At 45.2% G+C, this 24,566-nt stretch overlaps 1 protein-coding gene across 1 annotated transcript in view; it reads left to right on the forward strand.

Moving 5' to 3' along the window:
* The first annotated feature begins 10,515 nt into the window (after window positions 1-10,515).
* The window catches only part of EEPD1 (endonuclease/exonuclease/phosphatase family domain containing 1), a 62,463-nt gene continuing 48,412 nt past the window's right edge, over window positions 10,516-24,566 (forward strand). Inside the window, exon 1 of the mRNA XM_053997058.1 lies at window positions 10,516-11,650. Coding sequence (XP_053853033.1) covers window positions 10,797-11,650 — 854 coding nt within the window. The 5' untranslated portion in view covers window positions 10,516-10,796. The remainder of the gene's footprint in view (window positions 11,651-24,566) is intronic.

Raw genomic sequence — 24,566 nt, forward strand, 5'->3', positions numbered from 1 at the left:
GATTCCTCAGGTTCTCTGGACTCCTGCCCTTGGGCTGCACCACTACCATGGGCATATTTGCAGGGGAAAGATCACTCAGAATTTTCTGCAGAAATAGAATACATTTCAAGAGTTTAATGCTATTAAAATTAGTTCTATTACTCTTAATAGCCAGGCCATGGTTAGCAGTAATGGATTTTCTCCTCATGCATCCAGGCATAAGGGACTCTCCTCCATCTCAGCAACCCGAGCACTGAATTTGAGTCTTAACACAGCTTTAATGTATAGGCAGGAGTCTCTTCCTTGTCAGGGAGAGCAAAAATGCTACAGCAGTGAGCTGGCACAGCCTTATGAACAGAGCTGTGAAGAGAACATAAAAGTGGGAGCATGCTGGGATGCCCAGAGAAATCCTTATGCCATCCCATGCTTCCTCATCCAGCTCAGGCTTTGCTGCTGCTCTTCTGCCACTGCTAGCTCCAGGGCATAAACAGCTCTGAGGATCAGGGGTGGATGCCAAGAGAAAGGTAAGTTGGTAGCACAGAAGCTGGGAAGCAAAGTAAATGGTTTCTCCTGGATAATTTACTCCTCAATATTAAATGGACCTGAGTAAAAGTCTCTTGTGGTGACACCATATGAGTAAAGGAGCTGTAAAATGAAGTTACAGGCAGCTGGGAAGACATTCTGGAGAGTGTTGGATATCTTATCTGTGAGCAGTCTCTATGCTTTGTCCAGAGATTAAAATATGTGAGCATTAAATATCTGACCATACAAAGTGACACACTATAATGAGTGAAGACCCTTAAAGCTGATTCCTTTAACAACACAAATCAGTCAAAGGCTGATTCAGGCTTTTCATGCTGTTTTGAAAAAAAAAAAAAATCCTTAAAAGTTTGGGGGTTGTTTTTAACAATGAGCTTAGAGCAATTATTTGACATCACAAATGTCCAAAACTTTGAGCAAGACCAACTATGCTAATCAAGAAATTTTTGTTGGGATATTCCAATTTTCTAATTTGTTTGTTTGTTTGGTTTAAAGCTTAATTTAACATTTTAAACCAAGATTATAGTTGACTTTTTACTGCATGTTCTGGCTCTGGAATTTGAAACTTCTTGATGCAATGTTTTTGAACATTTTGATTTAAAAATGTGAGTTAAAGGAAACACTGTGAAATTCCTGAATCATGTTAAAGAAACCCATCTTGAACTTTATATAATCAAATGGTTTTTACAGTTTTCTGTTTGGGTGGAGTTTTTGTTTGTTTGTGTTTGATTGTTTGTTTTGTTGTTGTTGTGTTTTCCCCATTTGGTTTATGCTAACACAAATTATTGTCTTGCCTTTTTGTTTTCAATGCACCACGCCTGGCTTGATCTCCTGGGGATCTCTAACCCTTCCTGAAATCCAAGGGGAAGAATGTCCCTGCCACTGCTGAGGGACTTGCAAACATTGCAGAGAATTGGTCTCTGGTATCCACTTTGACTTAATATCCTGCAGTGAGTTGGTGGAATGTTTTTGCTGGGCAGTGCACCCGACATTGTCCCTGACACAGCCTCCACCCAGCAGAACCAAATGAAATTCAGAGCTTAATGAAGGACAAAACACAGTGCCTTTCTGATTCGAAGGATTTCTTCTCTAACAATGTTTCTTTCATGACTTGTTCTTGTGATACAGAGTTATCATTGTGCCTTAAACAATGACTAGCTTAAATCCAAAGGGAATCTGCAAGTTTGTGTCACCTTATCTAAAAGTATCAAGAACAAGAGAATACAGACAGGCAAAACTCCTTCCCCATTTCTTTTCAACCTATTGCAAAGGTGGCAAGAAGCCTTGAGTGTTTGTCTTTGGAAGAATCAGCTCTTTCAGAACCAGGTGGTGTCAAGATCGATTGATGTGAATGCAGTTTAGTGTCCTTACCAACTCTAATGTGCATGGCTGCCTGTCTCAAACAGCCCCTGTGAAGGCCACGCGCTGATACCCTTTCTCACAGCAGGCAATCCCCCACTCTCCAGCTAGTCATAATCACACTAGAGAGGGTTGGACTCAACAAGGGCAGTGCAGATGGCAGATCCTCATGCACAGTGTGCAAACGACAGGCTCAGATCCAAAGACCTCGCAGAGGTTCACCAGCAGCCATTAGAAACCTGCAAACTCTAGTGTGATTGATAATTACTACATTGAAGTTCTCTAAAATACATGGAGACCACTGTTGGTTGTCTTTTAACCTGCCTTTCTAAAACCCTACTGTCCTATGCTAGTAGGAGTAACAATGGCAAGCAGTGAAACACCATGAAAAAAATTGCAGGTGAAAAAAATAAATAGTAAGAGTGATGACTTGGTTTGGTGAAAATCAGTCTCCCCATCCCCTGTGCAGCATGGAGGTGGCAGTGCATGTAACAACAACTGCTTACCTGGTTAGGGTAAATCATACCTGGCAAATCTAATGGCCTAAGAGGTGAACTGTGTGTGAGCAGCCTTGTGACTTTGCCAAGGCAATGCTGGGTGTCAGGCAGACCAAGGGAATCGGCACATCCAAAGTAGGTACCTGACACTCTGAAGCCCAAGACACTAGCCCATGGAACACCACCATGCAGTCAGTCCTAAGTGTCAATCCTAAGTGTGGAGTGAGTTCTCATTCAGTTTGGGATGGCAATGTGGTGCATAAACTGAAGGAGCAGCAGCTGTCTTCCCAAAGGTGTTTGATTGCCACAGTTTGCATGTGTGCATGCACAGTCAGAAACAGTCAGAGTCAGCAACAGGCACTTTTGGGATGGGCCTTAGTCAGCTTAAGTGAGTCATTCATCCAACCATTTCTCTGAGTTTGACCCCACAGAGTGTCACGTCTTCCTTCTGTCCTGTTCTAGGAGACATGCTGGTGGGTTACCAGCATTCCCTGATGTCACTTGGTAGGTATCAGGATAGGGATGCCCAGCACCTTTCAGTGTCAGGTGACAAGAATATCCTGTGAGTCATGGGGATATATGCACATGCCATAATTGCAAGTGTACAAGTTAAAGGAGACATGCTCCATGACTATCACAGGAAGAATGTGGCTCGTTTACTGGCTGTCAAGAATGTGTGTGTGCGACATGGCTATACATGGTGTGGAATCAGAATTAATCAGCTGCGTGCTTCGGAACACTTGGGAGAAGGATTAAAACCTGATTTCAGGATACCTGGTGAGATCACTTTTGAAGCAGGAGGTGCTGGAGCCATTCCTGAACCACAGCAACATCTGAGAATCCATCACAGAAAAAAGACATCCCACAAGACCCAGAACAGTGTTTACACAGAAATGACAGCCAACCAATATCTGCTGTGTTGTTTTTGTGGTGAGTCATGGTGGTGAGAACACACCAGGTGAGCAGGAATGAACGGCCTGCAGAGTGTGGGGAACCTGTGCTCTGACAAAATGCAAAAGCTTGTGTAACGTGGTGACAGCTATTTTTCCTCACGTCTCTTCAAACTTTGAAAAAGTCTCTCCAAAACATGTTATTTGGCTGGACACAAGGTTTGGAGCTTTGGATGTGACCTCAGCTAAAACTTCATACACAGTAAAAAGAATACTCTAACATCTTACCTACTTTAAGTCTTTATTTAGGCAGGAAACTCCTCACCCCAAGATATGCAAGCTTTATTCCTGTCCAACAGAACTTCAGAGTTCCTGTGTTTCCAATTATTAGAGTACATATCACTTGGCATAAGCAAGGACTAGGATCTAGCCTTGAACTAGTAAGCACTTCAGGGCTGTGGGGTTTGTTTTGGGAGAACCGTGTGGTTTTTGCAACATGTATAACATCTGGCAGCAATTCACCAATACTTTGGCATGGTGGCTCTAAGCACCATGTTCTTGAGTGCAGCTGTGTCAGTGCATAGCTATCTTCCTAATCATGGTGCTGGGATTCGTGAGATAAGCTAGAAACAGACTTTGGTCTCTACTTAATGGGCCACTCTGATGACTCTTATTTATGTTTTTGAGCCTTTCCTGCCCCATCTCAGATATTCTCAATTTGAATGGATGATGTTGATTTCTCCTCCCTAAGTCTCTACCAAAATTCATCTTGTCAATTTTGGAATGTCCTTCTGATCTGTGTTGACTTTTGAATTTTGATCCTACCCACCCAAGTCCTTGCAGGCTTTCTGACTTCACCCACAAGCTTTGTAAGTATATGCTCCTCCACACCCTCTGTCATTAATCAGCTGTTTCTGTCTTATCCTTCAAGTCAGCCATGCCATCAAAGAAAAAAGTGAGTTTGGTACAGCCCTGCTGGTGGGGTTTTTTGAACAGCTAATTACCTTCCAAGGACTTAAAATCCTGTGCCAGGGTCCTTCCAGTGATCAAAGCTGGGTTTAATGGGTCCTTCAGTTCAGTTTTAATTAGCTCAGTGCTGTTCAATTCCAGGTGGTCAGGGGCTTGCTTGTCACCACTGGTCCAGTATTGGTCAGATGCTCTGCTGCCCATTCCCCAGATGCTGCTGATCTGAGCTCACCTGTCTCCTCCAAGCAGCCATCCTACAGGACCTGTTCCTCGAGGAAGACCTCTATACTATCTTGCTGTTCTTCCTCCAACACGCTTTCATTTCAATAAAACCTGGCCCTCAGATGGGAATCGCACGAGTCAATTCCACCAACAGTGCAGGCCCTCCTGCTTGCCTAAAACAGCAGAGCAGCCTTTTGAATCTTTCTGGGCATTTTCCTTTGTCTTCATGGGAATTGGATCAAGCTTTCACTGAAGGTGTTGTAACAACTAGGCAACTTGTGCTGCTTGTCAGGGAGGCGCCTCAGAGAAGTTCAAAGTCTGGTGGGAGTGGTTGAAGCCATTAAACCATTTTAATTGTTGGTACAGGACTTGAAATGTGAGAGACAGATTTTCTCAGGAGAGCATTGCAGAGATGCTAATTTACGCAATGTGCTATGTTTTATGTGAAAAGTCTTAATCAAAACATTTTCTTTTTCATAAACCAATCATCTGATCCTCAACAGAGCTTGTCTTATACTGGGGCTCTATCCTCTGCAGATCTCTGAGAATTTGGGACTAGGCGAAAGTTTGACTCTACTTTGTGGTTTATTTTCTTCTTAGCAAACAGAATTTTATACATGAAGGTGAAAAGACGGGAAACAATCATGGCACGAGTGAACCACACAGAGACCTGACTGACCCCTCTTTATATCTGAGAAAATTAGGACAACTAAGAGTCCAGGTTTTGCCTATCTGAATAATTTTAGGGTCTGAAACACTACTGTTCAATGAGTAGAGATTAACCCCTTATGTTTTTATAACAAAAAACTCACAATCAAAACCAAAAAAGAAACCAAAAGCAAACCCCCCCAAACAGCAGAAGTTATAAGTAATATATAAGTCTGGGCAGAATTGCAGACGCTGCTACAGTAACTGCAGAATCACTGAGTTAAAAAGCTGTATGCATGAGTTAACTAATGATCATTAAACTCTTTGAAAAGTAACAGGTAAACATGAAATGGATTTTTTACACATTTCTCTAAAATTTGTTAACAAGAAAAATAATTATGGTAACCTAGTAACAGGTAAAGGACAAAATTACAAATTATGCAAAATAGTAATTTATTCAGTTGAGAGGCTGGTGGTCTAACTGCTGATGACCAAAGTGCTGTGTGAAGTGCTGAAAGCTATACTGAACAACCCTTTCCAGCATACTAATTTATTTTTCCTCTTCTCCTGCTTAGCTACTGAGGTGCCTAAAATCTCATTGCCTGTATCTTTTCCACAAAAACCCACTTGATGCTTGCCTTTGGGTGGAACCACAGAAAGCCTGCCCTTGGGTGAGAGCTTAGGCACCTGGCTCACAAGTCACCAATTCTGACTCTCCTCCATGCCAGATTCACACAGCTGTGATTTGTGGGCATTTTTACTGGAGGCTTGATGGACTAGGCCTCAAAGAAAACATTAGCTGGGTCACAGCTCCACCACATCCCGTGTTTCTCATCTGGGAAGTTTGGGAGATACCACCACTGGAGGCCTGGAGTAGGCAAGCCTCTGTAAGTATAGCCTCGATGAGTCTCCTTGGGGTTAAGGAAGGACTAGATTTTTTAGTTCTTTTCTATCCTTGTGCCCCAAGGGGTATCTGAGTCACGTCAGATGTGGGGAATGAGAATCAAATCCCCTCTGCTGTCTATGGAAACTCGAAAATGCATCCCATGCTTTGCTGGAGACTGTCTTCTCTAGCTTGGGTTACTTTTGTTTCCCTCTAGGATGAGCTGTCCTGCTGAGCACTAGTGAGCCACTGGTTGAGATCTCCTCTGGAATGGAGAGGTTTGTGTTTAAGACTCAAGCCCAAGCCAAGTGAAGCCCTAATCAAGGTATGAGGATGACTCACTTCTGCTCACCCTTCTGACTGTATTTCTCTGTAGGATGTGACACCCGTAACCTGGCAACATAGCACTGGTGACATCACTTTTCTTGCAACAAGTTTGGCAGCTGTATAGAATGCCTTACAGGAAAAAGAGCTCACATCATAGACATTGGATTCCCAAGAAAAAACTCATGTGATTGTGTGCTCTGCTGCTCTACCTGTCATCCCTTCCCCAGGGATTTTATTAGAGAGAGGGCTAATTTCAAGCGAATTTGATAAAAGTTAAATGTCTCAAAAAATACAGTTTCTAAAAGAGCCGCAAATATTGATGGCCATGTAGAACAGAGATATCCAGATTAGAGACCCCACTGAGAGACTAATGAAGATTCAGTGTTATTAATAAAGACCAGAAAATCAAAAAAGGAAAGAGCCACCAAAAATCAGACTTTGTAAGTCCGACCGCTTATGAAATTGCTCACTCCTACTTGTTATTACTTGTCTTCATAAAAACACTGCCTGTCTTCTCCCTCGGGCATCTGTTACAAGTGTTACTGAAGATGTCCTTGCAGAAAGAAAACAATTATTTTAATAGCTCCCTTTAATAAGAACACAGGCACTGCAGTTAACCAGCTGCCTTTTTGAGCCCTTGCCCGTTAAGAGCCCAGTGCAGCAGGTCTGAAAACACAGGGTGTAAAAGCGTGATTGCCAAGCCCCCCAAGGTGGTGTGAGAGCTGGAAAAGGCGCTGCTATCGCATGGTGGGCTGGTAGGAACTGCAACTGCTGCCTGAACACTGAAGGCAAACTGTGTTTTTCTGTTGAGTAACATCCTCTGGCTCCTTCTATGCCTCATCATAAAACCCAGTTTATTTGTTTAGAGCCTCTGCAGCATAGATGAGGGATGTTAAAAAGTGTAAAAATAGATTAATAGATTCTTTTAAGACAAACTTAAAATGGTAAGAAGTTAGCCTTTAAAATCTGTTGGCCTGTAGGCTGATTTTTTTGCATCAATTATGCCAAAAGACATTGTTCACCAGTACTTGCTCCCACTCCATCAGGTTCAAGCACTTCCATATCATCCTTAAACATTGCATTTATAGGCCTGAGTACTGCTGAACCTCCTTCATATGGAGAAGGTTTAGTTTTTTCTTTCCTCTTTGAAGACTTCCTGTAGGGAAGAGGCGTTTGAGACCTCCAGAGCTGGCAAGCAGGTGACACAACCCTTCCCCTGCTTGCCCTCAGCTGTCCAGAAACCTCTTTCACTACCAGTTTAGGGGGACAGGATGTGAGATGCTCAGTTGAGGAGGGCTGCAGACAGTGGCAAAGCAATTCCAAGATCAACAAATGGTCACTGGGCAATGACAAAACCATTGTTGACTAGCTCCTGCTTTGTAACACTGTCCAGTAAAACACAAAAAAAGACTCTTCAGGAAGTGTGATGGCTGCTCCCAGGGGCCTTTTGAAGATGTCCCCCCACACCTCTCACTGCTGGAGCCTGCCTGGCCCTGTGAGGTCCTCCCCAGACTCACACCCTCAGAGTAGTGAAACTCAATTTTGCTGTCACTGAGAGGTTTCTAAGCCAGCCCTGGCCAGCAGCCAGCTGCTCAGTAGGTAGCAAGCTGCAGATCCCAAGGAATAAGCCACCCACGGTGTCTCAGAGCCCTCTAAACCCATTGGGGCTGATGGGGATTCAGAAATCCTGGTTTCAAGGCCCCTTGCCAGGATAGGTGCCAAGCAGACCAGGGAGGCTACCTGCCAGCCAGTGATCACCAGGAGACCATGATCAATCCATCTCTTCTTGAATAAATTCATACACTGAGCTCAGGATTGGATCAAAGATAAAATCGAGTCTCTACCTGGGTTTCACGAGATTTATTTTCTGTTGCCTACACTGTCTGTCAATAATTTTGCCATTGTTTTTTCAATAAATTACTGACTGAACCTAATTTTAATGGATTGCCTCAAATTAATGGATTGCCTAACAATTATGTCAGGCCAGTTGACATTTTTTTTCCTTTGTTTTCTGTTTAACTTTTCAAGACCTTTTCACATCTTTTGGTGCTTTCCTGAAATGTGTCAAAGGTTGACTCAGATCTCAGCAAGCCTCCTGTAACTGTCAACAACAACTGAAAATACAGGTATGGGGCTAATGGAATGATAATCTCCTCATTCTGCCCCCCAGCCCACATTTCACATTAGCATGAGGTCATACTCAGGATTAGGTGATGGGACACTTATTGCATCCCTCAGCTGCATCCAGTCTCACAGGTTATTTTGGTGCTGCAGATTCAAGAAATGATGAGTAGTTGCTGTCAACAGAAAGTGCTGGACAAAAGGGACATCTTTGTTTCTGAAGCTGCTTCTCCTTTTTTTCTTAAACACACAATACCTAATGCTGCCTGCAATGTAGATGATGCATCAGATGGATTTTGGGGCTTTTCAGCTTCAAACTTAGTTAATGAGCCTGGATCAATGCAAAACAACCTGCTGTAGAAAGCAAAAGAATGTGTTCTCCATTGAGATAACAGCTTGTGGAGCTATTACTGTAATAATACTGCTTCACAAAGAATACTCATTTCAATGGTTAATTGTTTCCAGCTCTGTGCTGGTATCATCCCAGCAGGAATAGGCCCAGCATGACTTCTGCTGCATTGGCCGCTGCTATCGCAGCGCACAGAGCACTTTCCAGCAGACGTGGAAGCATTTAATCACCTAAGCGAGCACTTTCTCCACTCCAGCAGTCAGCAGAGAGCCAATGCCCTAATGCAGCCAGTGCCCTAATGCAGACTACCATTCCCGTAAGGATAATTTGCTAACTCCACTGCTCGGGCGAACAGAAGGGAAATGTGTGATGCGCAGCAGAGTATCCAGAGCCAGTGTTAAAGCACCCGTGCCCCTGTGCAGCCTGAGAGCCTGGTAAAGCCTGGTGCAGCCTGCACTCCCTTAAGCACATCACATTCTCCTTTGCCAAGAAGCTAAATAAATGTAACTTTTTCTTTCAGGTGGATGCAAATCATTTCCATTAGCTTGCCATGAAAAATAGATGTACAAACTGCTATTGCAAGCGGTTTAATTTTCATTAGAGGGCCAACCAAGAGTCTTGATGTTGAAAATACATATGTACCATATTCTATGCAGCTAAAAGAAATACATAGAGACTGTCAGAACACGGCAGCATCAGGGCACATAGCTGGCATCTGAAATCATATGTTTGCTCTTTCTTTCAATTCCCCCTTCCTTTCAATTACACCCACCGATTATATTTCGATTCATTGACATTGCAGTCACTCCTGTGTGGGCACAGTCAAGCTAGTTTCAAATGAGCTAATTTGGCTACAGATAACATTGCAGACAGTGCAGCATGGGACTGGATGCAGTAGAAACTGGGTAAATATTTCAGTGGCTTCACCAAAATGGGCTGTGGCGGACTGCTCTGGCTCTCAGTGCTCGAACAAACTATGTTAAAGCCAGCTGAGGCACACGGGCAATACACAGCCACGATTTCAGTGCAGAATGAGGTTACTCTCAGGGAATGGGTAGGCATGCTACAGACCACCACCCAGGCTGAGACAGACCTAACACGTCCAAAAGCATCATTCTGTTGGCAGTTTCAGTTTGTTCAGCACTCTCGTAATCGCTTGAGATGTTAAAAAAAAGAAAAAAAAGGAAAAGAAAAAATGCAGACTTTACCCCGATGTATAAAAGCATAATGCCTGCAGGAGCACAAAACAAGTGTAGATGACTGATGAGGCTTTCATGAGGTCTGAAAACACACCTATGGCCCACCAGATTCAGAGAGACGAGCCCAGGGAAGTTCCAGGGCAGTAAAGCTGCAGGGAGCGTGTAAACACCTGAGACCTTGGGGACGGTAAACACCCGCCCTCAGCGGCCAGGCGACAGCACTGGGGACGTTCTTAGTCCCCCTGTGCCCACGCGGGAAAGAGGAGGTCAACCTTCCTCTTCCTCCGAGCCCCACGCCGGCGCTGGGGCCGGGACCCCTCCGTAGGGAATCCCGGCGGCGGCGCCGCTCCCCGCCCCACCCCGCCCGGCCGGTCCCCGCGCTGCCCGGGCGGGGGCGGGCGCGGCGCGGGTGACGCCCGGGGGGCGGTGGCGGCGGCGGCGGCCCCGCCTCGCCCGGCCGAGGGGCGGGGGCTCCCGCAGAGCTACTACTACCGCCGGCGGGGCGTGGAGCAGCGGCGGCTGCGAGCGCCGGGGGTCGGGGCGGGCAGCGGCTGCAGAGGCTCCTCCGGCGCTGGGGAGCGGCGGTGCCCGAGGAGGGGGGAGGAGGAAGAAGAAAAGGCGCGGGAGCCCCTCGGCGGGGCGCAGGGTTCCCCTGACCGGGCGTGTGTGGCGGCGCGGGGTCTGTCCGCAGCTGCCCCGCCGCCGCCCGGTCCGTCGCCGGCTTCCCGCGGAGGTCCATGAGTCGCGGGCGGGCAGCCCCGGCAGCGCCCCGCGCCCGCTCCCCCGGCTCCGGCAGCGGCCCGTGGCGGCGGTGAGATGGGGGGCAGCCTGGGCTGCCACCGCTCCATCCCCCGCGACCCGGCCGACCTGTGCCACAGCCGCAAGTTCAGCGCGGCGTGCAACTTCAGCAACATCCTCGTCAACCAGGAGAGGCTCAACATCAACACGGCTACGGAGGAGGAGCTGATGACCCTGCCCGGGGTCACCCGAGTGGTGGCCCAGAATATCGTGGAGTACCGCGAGTACATCGGCGGCTTCAAGAAAGTGGAGGACCTGGCGCTGGTGAGCGGGGTGGGGGCGGCCAAGCTGGAGCAGGTGAAGTTCGAGATCTGCGTGAGCAGCAAGGGCAGCTCGGCGCAGCACTCGCCCAGCTCCGTGCGCAGGGACCCGGGCTCTGAGCACCACCTGTCCGCCACCAAGATCAACATCAATACGGCCACCCCGGCACAGCTCATGAGCATCCGTGGCATCACTGAGAAGATCGCCAACAGCATTGTGGACTACCGTAAAGAGCATGGGCCTTTCAAAAGTATCGAGGACCTGGTAAGGATGGACTGCATCAATTCCTCCTTTCTGGACAAAATCAGGCACCAGATTTTTGCAGAGCGCTCCAGGCCCCCTTCAACAAATACCAATGGTGGCCTCAACTTCATGGCCAAGCCTCACCCCAGCCCCACCTCTCTCAGCCTCCAGAGTGAGGACTTGGACTTTCCTCCCGGGGGTCCAACCCAGATCATATCCACTCGCCCCTCTGTGGAGATGTTTGGGGGGGTGAGAGATGGCAGACCTGTCTTCAGGGTGGCTACATGGAACCTGCAAAGCTGCTCCATTGAGAAGGCCAACAACCCAGGCGTGCGGGAGGTCGTGTGCATGACGCTGCTGGAGAACAGGTAAGAGGTAGCACCTGACCTGCAGGCCAGCTCCATGCAGGATTGTAGGCTCATGCCTTTGAGGTTTGAGCACTCTAGAACTTTGCTGTGATCCTAGTGGCATTCGCTCCTTCTCGGGATTACTAAATGTTTCCCACTTCTTGCATGAAACCCTGTTTGAGTCATAGCTCTGGGACTGTAGTGGCTGTCCCTCAATAAAGCTGCTGTAACCCTCGATAGGCAGTGAAGCTCCTAAGGAGGGGGTGCGTGTACACACAGCTGTGCAGGGGAGACTGGGCTGGTACCCAGTCTCCTTAGTCGCCTTAGGCCTGTTAATGGTTGGTCTAGGATTGTTTCTCCATTAAGAGCCTTTTGAACATGTCATGGAGAGCTGCCTTTCCTGCCAGAAGCTGGGGGGCAGTAGCAGGAGAAGGACTGTGTAACAGGTGTGGAATGCCACAGCTTGTCCCGCAAGGGTGACACAGCTTGTTAATGAGTGGTCATGGGGCATCTTCTGAGCTGGAGGGACTGCTCATCCTTGGGGGTGTGAGACATGCAGCACCTGCCTGCCTGCTGTGCTGGCTTTGTGCCCTGACTGCACTGAGAACTTGGTGGTGCGGCAAACAGGATTGAGCTTCAGGTGTTAATGAAAAGCCAAGAGTTTGGGTTTTGTTTTTGGTGTATAATTGGGCAAGAATGCTGGGGATGTCTGTCATACTAAACTTTCTGCTGGACACAGAAATGTAGATTCCAATAAGCATTTTAAAATAACTCTAGCCCTTTCCTTTTCGTGTCAAGTCCGTCCCAGCTGATCTGGCATTTAGTTTACAACAGAGGTAAAGTTACTTTTCTCTCTGGCTGCAAGTCGGACTTCCAGCAGAAAATGAATAGGGGCAGGGGACTTATGGGCTTTTCTGAAAGGGATGTTGTGGGGAGGGGAAATGCTCATGAACTGTTATCTCTGTCCTTTTCCAATAATATACAGCTCTTGTCGGTGCGGTTGCAGAGGTCAGGCATGCAAGCAGGATGGTGACAGTGATGTGAAACCCTGAAATCCTGTGCTGCAGTACAGTATTTGTGGCCAGGGATACTTCTGCTATGCACTGCTTGGGAGCCTGATGCTCCCACATAGAAAACATTTGTCATCTCACAGCCACCACTGTTTGATACCCAAAATGAAGATGATAGACCAGCAGGGTTATTGTGATGTTACACTGATAGCTTCACTTCAGCCTAGCATCTGTACATCTGTCAGTATTCTGCTTCACTAGTCCAGGTATCCTGTTCTTCCCCCCCCTTTGTCTCCACTCTCTCTTGCTCTTTTTTTTTTTTTGGTAAGCAGCTGGAGTGGAGCTGTTGGGGAAAGAAACTCAGATGATGTCTAGTCTCAGAATAATTCTAATAGTAAAATAAAGCTGCCTTAGCCCAAGCTGGCTGCTCTGTGTATGCAGAATTTGGCCCCAGAAATTTGTTTAATTTTTGCCCTTAGACTGCATGGTGCTTAGTTTCTGTGCAGCTTAACCAAGAGGCTGTTGTGCTGGGTGCTGTAAAATGTCTCCTGGATACTTTGAAGTTTCAAAGGAGCCTAGTAGAAGTACTTGTTTTTGTTCTGTTTTATTGCACATATCTGTGTCATCAATCACACAGGGTGAGTACGATGCAATTGTTTTCTGTACTTGATCCAATTTGTGATAACGTGAGAAGCTGGAAAGAAATGAGAGCAATGTGCATCCACAGACAAGCCCAAAACTTTCCTGGGAAAATAAATGTGGGAACAGAAAAAAGCAACACTATGCAGGAAAACAATATACGTTGGGAAAAGCCATACTCAGCTACTCAGGGAGGAATTTCCTCTTGCTTGTGTGAGCATTGCTGGGGTCAGTGGAGCTTTGCAGCTGTAAAACAGCCTCAGCTGAGGCCAGAAACTGCCTTCATTCTGCTTCTGAGCTCTGTGGTCTCACTCCCAGCCCAGGTTGTGTACCCTGGGAAGAGACATAATGCCTTGCAAACCAGTCTTTGCCTGGGTAAATCAACTTCAGTAGACAGTCAGCTGGAGAAATTCACCTCTTGCTTCTCCAAGCATGAATATATCACTGCACGGGGCTCACCAGCAGTTCAGCCTCACAAAATCCATGGATGTGTTTTCAAGGTGCTCTGTGGGTGTCCCACATGTGTTGCTCAAGTTTCCAGCTATGACCCAAGCTGGAGGTGGATCTGAAGGCCCTTTGGCCTGACTGTAGGTGCTCTCGTGAGCTGTGCTAATGGGCACCTGCTTGCTGCTGCCCTGATATGCAGGAATAAATGTGCTCCTTCATGGTGGTTCCTTATAGTCACAGCTGGTCTCAGGTAGTCCAGGATGCTCTCAGAAGCTGGAATACTGTCTTGTTGCAGTACGTACAGCTGGAGGAGCTGCCTCACCTGGTTTCTTAAGTCCAGAAATAAAGCACAGCAAGTCAAGAAGATTAGTAAAACTGTGTAAAGAGAAGCAAATAATCTTAATTTTACATATTGGGGACTTTTATGCCAGTTAAAAGGCTTGCTTTGGGGTTTGCTTTTTAAAATTGGTTAGGGTTTTTTGTGTTTTAATGACCTGGTCATAGCAAGTAGCTTTAAAACCCCTTTGGGTTGTTCTTTCAGGTGTTAACAACAGGGAAAAGCACCGCTTCTTTCCAGGTGAGGCTAGAAGGCTATGCTCCTCTTGTCTTCCAGCCCTTTGCATTGAGGGAATAATTGTGCAGGAAGGAAAGAGGGCTGGACTTTCATTCAAACAAAAAAAAAAAAAAAAAAAACAAAAAAAAAAAAAACCAAAAAACAAACAAACAAAAAAAAAAGGCAAGAAAATGTCATATTGTAACCTGCTGAAGGGAGGAGAGGAAAAAAAAAAACCCTAATTCAAAGTCTCATGCTTGTTCCCAGAAGCGCTAAATTTCTGAAGAGCAGTGAAGGGAATGTACACTAAATCAGTAAGCATGACTACTACTGCTAAGCTATTTTGAAATTCATTGCTGTAGTGCAAAAATAATGAAATATAGCAAGGTCCTCACCCTCTTTTCTCATATTACAAGGACCTATGTTTATCACAGTGTTTGAAGTGAAGGAAGGAGCGAGGTGTTTTCATTCAGAGGACTAGAGGGTAATTTTAGAAGAGCTTAACATGATGAATGAGGAGGCGAGCATGACACATAATTGGATTGAAGTATCAAGGCTGGGGTGAGTTTGCCCAAACCTGCAGTGTTTCTTGCAGGTGTTGTTCAGAAAATCTGGGATTTATTGACAAAGAGTCAGAGTTGGCCTGTCTCTGGGGATACAAGTTGTTCCCTCTATCTGGCCTCCGTGTCCTCTCCATTCTCAGGAGGAATGAGGGAACCAACTGCTTCTTCTCACCAAAAAAATAAGAGAAATGTAGGGTAAGAACAGCATGATTAAAAGGGCAAGTTCAGGTCAAAGGCAGCACGTGTTTTTGTGGAGAATAAGTAGCCCCATGTCTCAACCCCAGAGGGAGGATGTTTTCTCTGGACAAGGATGGTGGAAGCACCCTGGAACTGTCCGATACCCCAGGTCCATAGGGAAGGGTACTTTTGCCACTCCTTATCCATACCTGCCTTAGGCCTGTCCCTCCTTCCCACAAACTGAGCTCGTGGCTCATGTGACACCCTGTGACCACTTTCTCTAGCTGTTGGGGTCCCAGCTGGATGATCCCATGCAGAAGTGTGGGGCAGGCATGAGCAACACTGACTGACAGAAGGGACACCTTAAAGGTGCAAACTCCAGTTTGACTGTGTGCTTCAAAGTCTGCAAGTAGCCAACAGCAGTGGTCAGTTGTGTACCTTCCCCAGCATGGTTTCCAGTGGAGGTCTTCCAACCAGTTTTCATGATGCTTTATAATACCGAGCAGCAACTTTGTGAATATCTCTTAACTTTTTTTTTTTCTCCCCTTGGAAGCACACTTTGCAATTGACTGAATGAAAATTGATAGCGGGTTTGAAGGCCAGAACTTGTACTCTATCTAAAGGAGGGGGACCATGTGTCAAGATGATGATGGGTCCAAAGGTTCACAGAGCCCAGCTCTGCTTCCTTTCAGATGTCAAGCAGTTCAAGCAGTTGTTTCCTTCTGCTGCTTTTTTTGGTCAGCTTCTTGGTGAGGTTGCATCTTCTACATGCAAAAAGAGTAAGTAATAAAGCCTTAACACTTGTTGCAAAAACTGCAGAACCACAGAAGAGCTCAGGTTGAAAGTGACTTCAGAATATCATCTGACCGAACCTTTCCTGGGAAGGGGAGCCTGGATGAAATTATCTATCACTGTGTCCAATCACACAGGCTAGAGGTTTGAAAACCTCTAGCAGTGTGGTTCTTCTGCATCCCTAGGAGGTTGTTCCAGTGGTTGACTCTTTTCACTATAAAAAAAGTTATAACTTGCATGTGTATAGAGTAACAAATACAAATAGCAGTATAAGGTTTGTACTTAGCACTGGTGCTGTTTTTTTTTCTTGGCATGGACAGCAAGCCTTTGGAATGTGTCAGTCCTTTTTCCTTCCCAAGGTTTGTAACTGGTTAGCTGTTTTTAGTTTGGTTAGACAGAAGCATAGAGGTCTCTCAAAGACAAGAAATTAATCTCAATTTCTGTGTCTGGGACTTAAATCAGTGTTCTAGCCAGGGGAACAGTAGGTAAACCTCAGCCCAAAATTGCTTCCTGGGAGGCAGTGGGTGTACAGGCAAGCCCTGGGTAATCCTTGCTGTGCCACCATGCTTGAAAGTTCCTCTTCTTAGCCTTAACTACCCCAAGAAACCTTAAGCACATCCTCTTGTCACCTAATAAAAAGAGAAGTTTCTGAGCCAAGCTCTGAAGCAGTCTCTTTCTATTAAGACATGAGGAAAACTTAATCTTGCTCAGGCCCCTGCACTAGGTGCTGGAGGCAGGAGAGCCACTTTTCCCATTGTTCCCCTACACTAAATAACAGGGTGGGGCTTTTACTTTCCTCTCCAGCCTCTTAGTCTGGGATGAGAGTTTTACAAGGGACAGCTCTTTGCTACTGGGCCTTGTTAATTTGCTTGGGAAGGGGTATGGTGTGGTACCTTGCCTCCAGGATTGTATTGGGTTTCCTGTCAAGATGATGGCAAAAGATTGCACCCCCACGGAACAGACATGATAGTAATTTATCATGGTAGTAGTAGTGATGAGTGTACTTGCACACTTCAGAGGCTCATCACCAGCTTGTATTTGTTGTTTCTACGCTGTTCCTGAAGCTCTCAGTGGTTGGTCAAAGCCCTGAGGTGCATCTGTTTTATATCTCTTTCTTTGTAAAGCTACTTGGTTTTCCCTCCATTGGGTTAGGCTGGAGCCTTGCCAAGAATAATTCCCCTGCAAGAAAAGATCAGGAAAGAGGGCCTGGCTTGAGTAACCTGACCATGCTAATGAGTCTTAAACAGCAAAAGAACAAATGCACCCTCTTCTCCTTATGTAATAGAGAGGAAATCCTGCCTTCTGCAACTTCAGAGAAAACTTAAGAAAAAAAGGAATTGCAAGATGATATCGTTTATGTGTACTTCACAAAGGATTTTAATGAGCAGTAGAAAAAATGATGCATATAAAGCCACCATTAATTTGCACTTTCTAATACCTCAGAAGACAAAAAAAATGGGGTGATAGAAGAGCTGTTGTTTTGGGGGTTGGCTTTTTTGTTGGTTTTTTTTTTTTTTTTTTGGCCTCCGCCTCCAAGAGACCAGTGATATTTTACCTACTGGGGACTAGTGGGAGCCTTGAACTGCCTTCTGGCATAGCATCTGGCATGGGAAAGCAGCAGGTCAGACCCTGAGATATGTATTTTCCAGTGAAATGAAACTCGACTGATTTACTCCTGTTCAGGATTTGGCCCATTACTTTGCATGTGTAAAATCACATGAAGGCTGCCAAGCTTAATGCTAAAGAGCACTGCCCTCTCCCTGGGGGTTAGGGCTCCTCCGAGGTACTGCTCCTGTCTTGGACAGGGACTCCAGCCCCTTTCAGGACTGCTGCTGGGGCAACAGGTGGTGTCAGTTTCAAATTAATCAAATAATATGTAAATTGAATTCCATTTCCCAACTTCTGCTTCATATGGATGCAGTACTGAGCCCTTCTACAATGTACAAGGGCATCATCTGCTCCTCCTGAAGGAGGTGGGTTGCTTATTCGAGATACTTTGCAGCTCCTGGGTCTTTGCAGGAGAGATCAAAAGCAGTGGCTGGACTTGCAGCAAGACCATGAAGGGTGTACGCCATCCCTGTGTCCAGTCACTTGGAGAAGGCATCTGGAGCCACGTGCTCTGCAGGAGGTCTCAGAGGTGAATGCACTGAGCTAGCTGCTTGATCCTGCTTGGTCTCTGTTGTCACAGCCCCCACAGCTTTCCTTCCTCAGACATGACATAGGAATGTAGGACAGGCCCTTGATATTACCCCTGAGTAGCCTTTCCAGGGATTTTCTGTTTTAAATGGAGATCTGGGCATTGTTTTAACTTTGCACAACTGCAGTTTCAGTGTATTTCCTGAACATTCAAGAGCTGTATCCAACCAGTCATTTTTAGCTGCTTTAAAATTGAGAATGTGGCTGGGAAAATAATATAGTTAAAGGCTGGTTTATCCATATAAAATAAACATTATTCTTCTCCTTTTAAAAATTATAACCATGCCCTGCCACTGTTACTTGTGCCGTAAAGCTTGACTAAAATGAAACAGATTAGTGGGAAAAGAGTTGGTTCATATATTATTCTTTTCTCCCAACATGTCTAATTGATACATCTGGCAGCACTTAATGGCCACATAGGTTCAACCCATGCCTGCTTGACTATTTTGCACATGTTATTTTGTGTCACTGGATTCATGTTGTTCATTGCAGGTATTTTGGTAAACCAGAGGTGCCAGCTTATTCCTGCAGATCCTGCAAAATTTGCTTTATTCCATGTGGCAAAGATTAAACAGGTTGGCAGATTTATGGTAATAAATTGGTGAATTATTAAGTGATGTTGTACTGCCTGTTCCCAAATCACAAGCAGAGGCCACAAGACTATAACCTCATTCTGCTTGACTTCTCAGAAATCTTGTGCCACATGACTGTAGGAGACAGACTAGGTACCTACACACAGGGCTTCGTCCTCTAAACAGAAATATTTAATGCTTTGTGATTTTTTTTTTTTTTTCCTGTGGTTTGGGAACTTGCAGTACAGCTGCAGGAAGGGTGGTTTTCTAACTTTTTCTTTGAAAAGAGCAATAGGACCATTTCCATTTCTTACTGGGAAAGAACCAAGGGACTGCTAAGTTCCTGACAAGGTGCAAGCAGAAACTTGGTCAGTCGCTGTTAACTAGAGGAAAACACTGTCTCTGCAACCAAGTGCTGGTCTAACTCACTGTGAACACAGGTCTCCAGCAGTGTTAAACAGGGACGTTTAGGACAGGCTTTTTTTTCAAATTTAGCTGCATCCTTCTTGATGGAGTTGAGCTTCCGTGTGTTTTCTACAGCTTCCTTGTTAAGAGGACCCTGCTTCTTTAGTGTTTAATTACTGTTTCTTTGGGAACATGATTTCAAGAGTTGGCTGGATGAGCAGAGAAGAGGTGATAGGTCATGGATTACAGTGTGCATGTAACTTTATTTTTAAGTCACATTGTTCTTCATTGTAATGCAAGTGTAAGCTGACAGACGGAAGCACGGTGTCCTTACTGAAATAATTACAATATGCTGCAGTAATTTCTTCACATTATTATATGGTGTGGTGGTGGAGACAAGAACCATGGCACATTAATAATAACAGTGCTTAAAAATAGGAACACAATAGCTTCTTCACTTCCAGATTTTTTTCATTATTGTTTTGCAGAGGTACTGTGCTTTGTTTGAATAATACCTGGTGATCCCCACTGATTTATCAGAGAGTAAAAGTGTGTGATGGCTTTGCTGAGGGGAGGGGAAGACCTAGCAGAGACCTTCTTTCTCATGTTTGTCCTCTCCCTCATCTCAGGCCAGGGTGCTCCACAGTGGATTCCAAAATGCCTTGTAAGGTGCCGAGAGCAGGGTGGGCATCATATCAGTGGTAGATAAATATGGAGGGAATATGTAGCTGTGGTAAAAAAGGATATTTTCTGTCAATGGATTGATTCATTTCACCCCTGGCATATACAGCATATCCATGTCCTGATCAGACCATGTGGCATTTTCAAATGGCATGAGCATTTTAAACCGCTCGGTCACTGTTGGGGAGGCTCAGTGCTGCTGACCTCCTTTCCCTCCCTGCTGTGGGGGTTTTGTGCAGGAGGGAATGCAGTGCCAGCACCAAGCTGTTATTTTCAGTGCCTGTGGTAAAATTATTAGAGGCCAGTAAGAGAAATAAGTTTACCCTGAGTGTGCCCCATGTGCGTGCGTGTTCCAGAAGTTCAACTGTGTATAAAAATATAATTTAAAAAACAATTCCTATGGAAAAATACATCTAGGGTTATACTGTTGTGTGTGCTAGGGATGCTGAGAACACTGTGGATACGGATGAGCACTGTGAGTGCAGTGGAATTAATGCAGCCTGCTTGTGCAGAATGGATTGGAATCCCTCTGACTGAGGCAGTCTGGAAGGGAGCCTTATGGCTATGCAGGCTGTCTGTCTGTTCTGTCCCCGTGTCTGTCACGGAGTTGGGGGGAGAGTGCAGTAATGGCCTTCTGCTCTTTGTGGTGAATATCCCAATGGGTAAGGCTGTACCTGGGAGCAGCTCTCACCATAGGCTTACGGATACAGATAAAGAGGAGGAACCAGAAAATTTCCTTTTCCTTTTGTGGGGCTATTTTTCTCCCTGTTTTTATAGGTGTTTCAGGTAAGGTGCTCAATCTCCTGTGCAGATTTAGCTACAACAGCTGTCCAAGCCATTCACAGCTGAACGGGTTTTTAATGGGTTACTGAACAGCTAATTGATCAACTCTGCTCTGGCTGCGTGAGGCAGTGGCTGCCTTCCTGCCCTAAATCCCTCGAGCTTGCTGCACGCCAGTCCTGCAGAGTCGCTGTTCCCTCTGCTTCGCGAGGCGGACGGAATAAAGAAGCTGCTGCTTTTGCCTTCAGACGTATCCTTCCACTCCTTGGTATTTATAGCTCTGTTGTTCCCCTCCGCTTCCGTGTCGCTCTGTCGGTCTCAGCCCTGCGGGTGCGGAGGCGCAGGCGCTCAGCTGCCCAGGGCTTGCTCCAGGCTCACTTGAGGTAATTGCCGGTCAGTGCCCACTCTCTCTAGCTCAGGCTTGGCTGGAGTAAAGGTTAGCCACCTTTCTACCAAACCGGAAGCAGTTTGCTGTTGGATACACACTGGATGTTAACTTAGAAACCTTCTATTTGGTTTCTTTATTTATTCTATTTAAACAAATAAGACCAATCCGTCTCAATGTCACCGAATTGCAGGGTGTTGTGTCTTAATTAGATGTTGAAAAATGAACTGTCAGGCAAGTTTTCCTTTCATACATGCAAGGCAAGTTCTTCGGGTTTGCTGTCAAACCTACTGCCTGTAGAATGTTAAATGACTACCTTACTCCTCTTTTTTTCTCCCTCTAAGCAGGCAGAAACATGGAATAGTGTGAACCCCTGTCAGGGAGGATAGTCTTAGCTGGGAACAACCCATATGACTTGTTTTAAAACAGTCTGCTATTCTAATAGGGCAGGAAATTTCAGTGGTAATCCCATTTTAAGCTAATATGGGCAGATACTGCTCTTCCAACGGACACAATGATGGAGTCCCTTTCCGTAAGGATTGCCTTAGGGAAATCTTTGACTTGTTCCCCTCTTGTGATGTGTGGGGCTGATGGTGATGAGGCACATAGCAGCACCACAATACATAGGAGAGGAAGTACACTGTGTCTGCAAGAGATTCTGCCCCCATACACAAAACACCAGAGCTGCTGGTGAATTAAGAGCTAAAATAAATGCTATTATCAAGAAAATGCTGCAGTGGTACCTGACTACCCTTTGCAACCTTTATTCTGACCAGCCCAAGTTTTCCTATGATTCTGGCAGCAATGAGAGTGCAATTTTTGGCTATCTGTCTATATCTTCCTGCTAGTCTTTTGTACAGCTCTTTCCATTATTTCTAGCTGTGTTTACAATCCCCTTTCATAATTAATGGAGACTACCAGCTGCCCACTGCCCTCTGTGCTGGCCGCTCTCCCGAAAACACGGCATTGAGCAATAAGCAGTATGTGGCCTGAGTGAGGGCAACGGGGTCAGTACTGCTGGCAGATAGCACAGAGGTGCTTCCAACACATCCCAGAGGGATCTCTTGGTGAATTACCCATTGGTTACCAAGAAACCCCCACAATGTTTTGTTTTAATTGCTTCTGAGTTCTCTAGTGCAAAGTAGCGCTGCACGAAAGGAAGCCGTTGGCTTAAAGGACAAGATACGGTTTCCGTCTTCAGCTTGTGGATATGGATACAGATAGATATTCCAACAATGTCGACTCTGGGCTGTTGTCAGTAAAAGTTCTGAAAGCATTGCTGCTGGATGGAAGCTGTGCAAAAGCTACCTCCAAGGATGTGGTGTTTCCCATTTCTATTTTAAACTGAAAGCACTTGGACTTGGCTGAGGTTTGACTTGCTTCTCTATCCATTTCCCCCCGCCCCCTTTTTTTTTTTTGCTGTGTGTGTGGGGCAGATTTTTTGAGGACCTGTATGCAAGGATGATGGTGACCTATATTGCCCAGCTGAGCTCTGAAATTTGGCAAAAAGAAACTTGGCAGATATCTGTATATTGGTTATCCATAGGTTGAAAGGAAATTGTCTCATAATCTTGCTTCTATCTTTGACCTTATCTTTAAAGCTTGCTCTTGAAACGTGAACATGATTCCCCCTTCCATGTCCTCTTTCCACCCCTCCTGAATCTAAAGCCTTTTCACTGGTTTTACTTGGCTTTTTGGTATGTTCAAGTCTTGCCATACCTTGAACACTTCCAGTTATCTCAAATGCTGCTTGATCAAACCTTTGCTTTCACACCATGAAATCATGGTTGAATGAAATCATCTCTCACCTACAAGGCTGAGGACTTCAGTTTCCTTGGATCTGTGATACTTCCCCCAAATCATCCTTCTTGCTCCAAGATGTGCAGCAGCATTTCTTTCTCTGCTGAGGCCTTTTGCCAGGCAGTTTGAAAATCAGTGCCTTTTGAGATACATCAAGTTTCAGGCAAAAGCTGCCTGAAAACTGCAGCCTCGCCTTTTATGTCTGAGGGTGTTAGGAATTCTTGCAATTAGAGGAGGCTCTTGTACCATTGCTTTAAAGGAAAAAAGTATTTATGTTTTCTATTTCTGTTCCTCAGAGGTACTAAAAGCTCTGCAGAGAAATAAATTGTTAGCTTCCTGATGTGTTGGTTGTGGTATTATTTTTAACTTCTTAGAGCAGTTGTTTTAAAGGAATTTGTATGTACATTAGGTACTTGGCAGTGTGAGTTCTCAGTATTTTTTCCTATCTGATTATGCTGTGCGGGTGCATGCTGCACTGGCAGTTTATGGTTCCTCTTCCATATGCATCCTATCTTCCTGAAGATAGTGTTGGAGATGTCAGCTCTGTGAGGATAGACTGATGAATTTATATCAGAAGAATCTTTTTGTCTAGCAGCTCTTCAGCACAGCACACTGTTCAGAATATCTCTTAAAAATAGAAAGTACTGGAGGAATATCAGCTTTGTCATGGCGGTGTCGTTCATCATCAGTGCCAAATTGATTTGACTAATCCCCGGTATTAGTAGGAGAAAGCCTGAGTTGCCCACACAAGATTCCTTGTGCCCCAGTTTTTAGAGTGCTTAGTAATAAATTTGGATTATTGTTTTGGAGTGTACAGCCAGACCAGCACGAAGTGTGTATACTCACTTAACTTGTGTGTTTTTCAATAGGAATGTAACTATGATGGTCTAAAAACTTCAGTTCTTCTGGAGATGAGATTTCCTTGTGTATTTATCTGCTGAGGCCAATTTCATGTTATCAAGGAGCAAGGGTCATACAACAGCATGAATCCAACATCCAAAAAAAGCACAAAGATTGTTGCTTCCCTTTTTATGACTCCCTGTGCTTGGCTCAAGTTTCACCTCACAGGTCTATTCCTCAAAACTGGGATGTTCTTGGAAACACAGTCATATCTAGAAGTTTTTTCCCCACTGAATTGGTGGTTAAATTTTGGTTAGTTTGATTATCCCTTTTTTCATCCTCCTGAGTGCTTCATCCAATCAAACACTTCTGCATGTTTCCCTGTCACCCTATTTTTATGTCTTGTTTTCCCTATTTTTATGTCTTGTTTTCCATACTGGCATTTTGCCTTACGGGTGCAATGAATGGCAAGATATATTTTAGTACTGTGTTATTGTCCATAGGTATTAAATTACTGGTTTGATTGTTTTCATAGGCTGTTTTTATAGCACAACTTTAGAAGGCAGTCAGTCATGCTAACAAAGTCTGTGTGAGGCACACCTCTTCAAATAATCTGGAATGCTTTCCATGGAGCAATGATTCTTCCTCAGACTAATTAGCAACTTCCTCCTCATAATAATCAAGAAACGGGAGTGGGATCAGCATTGTTAAAGGTTTATAATTTCTCCTCCATGGACTTTGTAGACCTGCAGGTCATAAACACCATTAAGAATCACTGGTGCCCTCTTTATGTTGTTTTATGTCCCATTTTATTGAATCCAATAAAATTGTCACCAGGGCTCAGCATTCAATGTTCTTGCTCCTTTTCCCTGGGGGTGTGTGTCTGCACTGCCAGCTTCACCATTTCCCCAAAACACTGGTTTTGGGGTGTTGCCACCTACTCAAGCTTGAGAAGATCAGTGGCAAACTGGAGGCATGTGTGGCATGGCAGTGGATGGCCAGGGCATCAGAGAGAACCTATGGGGGAACGTCTTCATGAGCATCCACATAACCCTGTTTCATACCTTGCATGTAGTTTGTTAAGAGCTTGTTTGACT

Source organism: Vidua macroura, chromosome 1 (assembly GCF_024509145.1).
Source record: "Vidua macroura isolate BioBank_ID:100142 chromosome 1, ASM2450914v1, whole genome shotgun sequence".
NCBI classification, from domain to species: domain Eukaryota; kingdom Metazoa; phylum Chordata; class Aves; order Passeriformes; family Viduidae; genus Vidua; species Vidua macroura.